Raw genomic sequence first — 5000 nt, 5'->3', positions numbered from 1 at the left:
CCCCCTACAAAAGTCCCCTGGTCAAGCTACCACGCGCACCTTTCCCCTACACAATTCCCCTCTGGTCACGCTACCACGTGCACCCTTCCCCCTACACAAGTCCCCGTGGTCACGCTACCACGTGCACCCTTCCCCCATACACAAGTCCCCGTGGTCAAGCTACCACGTGCACCCTTCCCCCTACACAAATCCCCCTGGTCAAGCTACCACGTGCACCCTTCCCCCTACACAAGTCCCCCTGGTCACGCTACCACGTGCACCCTTCCCCCAACACAAATCCCCCTGGTCAAGCTACCACGAGCACCCTTCCCCCTACACAAGTCCCCTGGTCAAGCTACCACGTGCACCCTTCCCCTACACAATTCCCCCCTGGTCACGCTACCACGTGCACCCTTCCCCCAACACAAATCCCCCTGGTCAAGCTACCACGTGCACCATTCCCCCAACACAAATCCCCCTGGTCACGCTACCACGTGCACTCTTCCCCCTACACAAGTCCCCCTGGTTACGCTACCATGTGCACCCTTCCCCCTACACAAGTCCCCCTGGTCACGCTACCACGTGCACCCTTCCCCCAACACAAATCCCCCTGGTCAAGCTACCACGTGCACCATTCCCCCAACACAAATCCCCCTGGTCAAGCTACCACGTGCACCCTTCCCCCAACACAAATCCCCCTGGTCACGCTACCACGTGCACCCTTCCCCCTACACAAGTCCCCCTGGTCACGCTACCACGTGCACCCTTCCCCCTACACAAGTCCCCCTGGTCAAGCTACCACGTGCACCCTTCCCCCTACACAAGTCCCCCTGGTCACGCTACCACGTGCACCCTTCCCCCAACACAAATCCCCCTGGTCACGCTACCACGTGCACCCTTCCCCAACACAAATCCCCCTGGTCAAGCTACCACGTGCACCCTTCCCCCAACACAAATCCCCCTGGTCACGCTACCACGAGCACCCTTCCCCCTACACAAGTCCCCCTGGTCACGCTACCACGTGCACCCTTCCCCAACACAAATCCCCCTGGTCAAGCTACCACGTGCACCCTTCCCCCTACACAAGCCCCCTGGTCAAGCTACCACGAGCACCCTCCCCCCATACACAAGCCCCCTGGTCAAGCTACCACGTGCACCCTTCCCCCTACACAAGTCCCCCTGGTCACGCTACCACGTGCACCCTCCCCCCATACACAAGTCCCCCTGGTCAAGCTACGACGTGCACCCTCCCCCCCTACACAAGCCCCCTGGTCACGCTACCACGTGCACCCTCCCCCCCTACACAAGCCCCCTGGTCACGCTACCACGTGCACCCTTCCCCCAACACAAATCCCCCTGGTCACGCTACCACGTGCACCCTCGCCCCCTACACAAGCCCCCTGGTCACGCTACCACGTGCACCCTTCCCCCTACACAAGTCCCCCTGGTCACGCTACCACGTGCACCCTTCCCCCAACACAAATCCCCCTGGTCACGCTACCACGTGCACCCTTCCCCCTACACAAGTCCCCCTGGTTACGCTACCACGTGCACCCTTCCCCCTACACAAGTCCCCCTGGTCACGCTACCACGTGCACCCTTCCCCCAACACAAGTCCCCCTGGTCACGCTACCACGTGCACCCTTCCCCCAACACAAATCCCCCTGGTTAAGCTACCACGTGCACCCTTCCACCTACACAAGTCCCCGTGGTCAAGCTACCACGTGCACCCTTCCCCTACACAATTCCCCCCTGGTCAAGCTACCACGTGCACCCTTCCCCCTACACAGGTCCCCGTGGTCAAGCTACCACGTGCACCCTTCCCCAACACAAATCCCCCTGGTCACGCTACCACGTGCACCCTTCCCCCTACACAAGTCCCCCTGGTCAAGCTACCACGTGCACCCTTCCCCCCCCCCCCCCATCCCGCGCCGCACCGGGGGTCAACCCACGTCACACACCCCCGGGGTCAACCCGCGCCTCAACTCTGGGCATAACAGACGCGAGGTGCACGGGGTCACGCCCCGCCATGACCCCGCCCCCGCCGGGGTCACATGACCACCAGGACGACGTGAAATGTAGAGGGGGAGGGGGGAGGAGGTCACTAGGTCAGGTGAGGAGGTGGTGGGGGGAGGGGGGAGGGGGGTGCGTGCACCGTCGGGTTATATCACACGTGTGGGGGGAGGGGGGGAGGGGGGGTGGTATGGACACGCGGTCGGGCGTGGGCACGTGGTGCCGGGCGTGGGTACGTGGGTGTCGCGGGGGCGTGGGGGGGGGGCACACACTCGCTGGAGACAACGTGGGACGGGGGGGGGAGGGGGGGAGATGGCACGCCTGGGGAAAGGGGAGGAATGAGGGGAAGGAAGGGGGGGGTGGTGGGCGTGGGGGAAAAGGGGGGGGTGGTTGTTGGGGGGCGTGGGGGGTTGGCGGCGTGGTGTACCAGCAGACCAGAATAGACGTCTGCCCCTTGAGGCGCGGCGATGCCCCGCCCCGCCCCGCCACACTCACCTTCCGGGGCTGGGAGAGCCGCTGCTGCTGGGGGGGCTGGGGGTCCCCCCCGTCGTCGTCTCCCCCCAGCCGCTGTGGTCGTGCTGGCTCTGTGGTTGTGTGGTTGTGGTTGTGGTCGTCTTCAGGGGCGCGGGCTGGGTCCTCGCTATGGGCTGCGTCTCCATGGTTTTCCCTCATACACATAGTGAGGGGAGGGGAGAGGGGAAGAGGGGAGGTGTGGGTGAGAGAGAGAGAGAGAGAGAGAGAGAGAGAGAGAGAGAGAGAGAGAGAGAGAGAGAGAGAGAGAGAGGGGGGTGGTGAGCGTGGGTTTGTAGTAGGGGGGGGGGTAGTAGAGGAGAGAGGAGGGGGAGAGGGAGGAGGGTAAGGTGTGTGTTTGGGGGGGGGGGATGGTTTAGTCGTACGTCGTGCCGACGACGTACGACGACGACGAGCGCGTCGTCGTCTCTCTGTCTCTCTCTCTCTGTCGCTCGTGCAGAAGGCGACTATGGTGATGGGGTGAGAGACCTACGCGCTCACTCACCCAGCCAGGTGATGGGGGGGGTGAGGGTTTGGTGATATACGCCCCAAGGGAGAGAGAGACTGATATATATATACGCACATATATATATATATACGCACACGCACACACACACATACACACACGCACACACCAAGAGGGGCGACTGGGGGGCCGGCGCCGCTGCTTCGAACCTTCGCCACGGCACCCAGACCACTGGATCGAATCCACCTCCTCCACCTGCCACTACCCCCCCCGCCCCCCCCACCCACACACACACGCCCCTCCTCCTCCCCCCCACTACCAGGAGGGGGGAGGAGGAGGGGGGAGGAGGAGGGGGAGGAGGAGTAGTCTCTCGCACCAGTCCTGGCCCTAAGCCATCCCCCCCCAAACAACACATGCCCAAGGAGGGGGGAAGAGGGGGGAGGGGGGCCCCAGAAATAGACCCTCAGGTCTCTCTCTCTCTCTCTCTCTCTCTCTCTCTCTCTCTCTCTCTCTCACACACACAGACGATGACCATGGGTTCGAATCCCTCCCCGGGAACGGGGAGGGGGGGGGCGCGCACGGGGAGGGGGGGGGAGGAGACGAGGCAGTCAGTCCGGCCCACACCCAACCCAGGTGGCCATCTTTCCCCTCGGGGCTGGCTTAGGCTGGTGTGTGTGTGTGTGTGTGTGTGTGTGTGTGTGTGTGTGGGGGGGGGGGGGGGGCAAGACTCCATCATCAGCATTACCCCCCCCCCCTCATTGGCCCTACACACCACACCCTCCCCCTATTCAACGCCTTAATGCACACACACACACACACACACACACACACACACCCCCACTCCTTTCCAGTGGGACAGGCGTATAAGCCCCCCCCCTCCCCTCTTGAACCCCCCACCTGGGTGTAATGGGCGGCGTGGGCGTATCGTGGACGCCGTGGGCGTACTATGGATGCCACGGGCGTATTGTACAAGGCATGGGCGTACTGTGGATGGTTTGAGCGTATTGAAGAAGGCGTGGGCGTACTGTAGATGGCGTGGGCGTATTGCAGAAGGCGTGGGCGTAATGTAGAGGGCGTGGACGTACTGCAGAAGGCGTGGGCGTCTTGTAGAAGGCGTGGGCGTATTGTAGAAGGCGTGGGGGTACTGCGGATGGCTTTGGGCGTATGGTAGAAGGCTTGGGGGAGGGGTAGAGGGGGGGGTAAGTACTGAAGAGGGCGCGGGCGTATCGCGTACATGATTACGCCGACACCACACACACACACACACACACACACCAGCAGTTTTCTAACCACTCGTACATTCCCAAGTGCCATTTTTTTTCCAAGTCATACAACTCCATTTTTTGTGCGTGTGGGGGTGGAGTGTGTGTGTGTGTGTGTGTGTGTGTGTGTGTGTGTAACTCCCCCCCTCCCTTCCCCCATTACGTAGAGGAAGGGGATGGAGTGTGTGTGTGTGTGTGTGTGTGTGTGTGTGTGTGTGTGTGGGGAACTCCCCCCCCCCTTCCCCCATTACCACGAGGCAACGCTAACGACCAAATAACCAGGTAATCAAAAGCCATTTCTAAAGAGGCCAATAAAAACAGTAATACTATACGCCATCTTCCATGAACTTCACACACGCCAATGCCTTAGATCACGCAAAGCCACGCGTGTAACTACCCCAAACTGCCAATTAAACCCCATACCTCCCCTTCCCCCACCCCATAACCTCCCCACAACCACAGGAACTGGACACAAACACCCCATAAAACATAAAACAACACCCCATTTTCCTTCCCTCCTAAATAAAACGGCATTAAACCCAAACTCGTCATCTTAAACCAGAGGCGCGCGCGCGCCCATCCTTCAACCCAGCTGATGAAACCTTCACAACACGTGTGTCTAACTCGAACACGCCCTGCCACGCGCTCATAGGGCGCGCGCGCGCGCGTCCGTCCGTCCGTACGTACGTAGGTACGCACGCGCGCGCGCAGAAAACAGAAGATGGGGTCAAGGAGGAGCGGGGGAAAAAGAAAGATGAGAGAGAGAGAGA

General features: G+C 61.5%; 1 protein-coding gene across 22 annotated transcripts in view; it reads right to left on the bottom strand.

Annotated features, from left to right (window-relative positions):
• The window catches only part of Usp47 (ubiquitin specific protease 47), a 78718-nt gene that overhangs the window by 62091 nt on the left and 11627 nt on the right, over nucleotides 1-5000 (bottom strand). For 4 of the 22 annotated variants that reach the window (XM_071662100.1, XM_071662119.1, XM_071662105.1 and 1 more), the window contains exon 1: nucleotides 2488-3201. The exons of 12 other annotated variants lie outside the window; for them this stretch is intronic. In XM_071662100.1, coding sequence (XP_071518201.1) covers nucleotides 2488-2651 — 164 coding nt within the window. In that variant the 5' untranslated portion in view covers nucleotides 2652-3201. Of the gene's footprint in view, nucleotides 1-2487; nucleotides 3202-5000 lie in introns of those variants that run through there. 6 more of the 22 variants (XM_071662097.1, XM_071662102.1, XM_071662099.1 and 3 more) reach the window with 4 other exon arrangements.

This window comes from Panulirus ornatus, chromosome 5 (genome assembly GCF_036320965.1).
Source record: "Panulirus ornatus isolate Po-2019 chromosome 5, ASM3632096v1, whole genome shotgun sequence".
Classification (NCBI taxonomy): domain Eukaryota; kingdom Metazoa; phylum Arthropoda; class Malacostraca; order Decapoda; family Palinuridae; genus Panulirus; species Panulirus ornatus.
The sequence above is the reverse complement of the archived record's forward strand: the minus strand, read 5'-3'. Positions and strand labels throughout refer to the sequence as shown.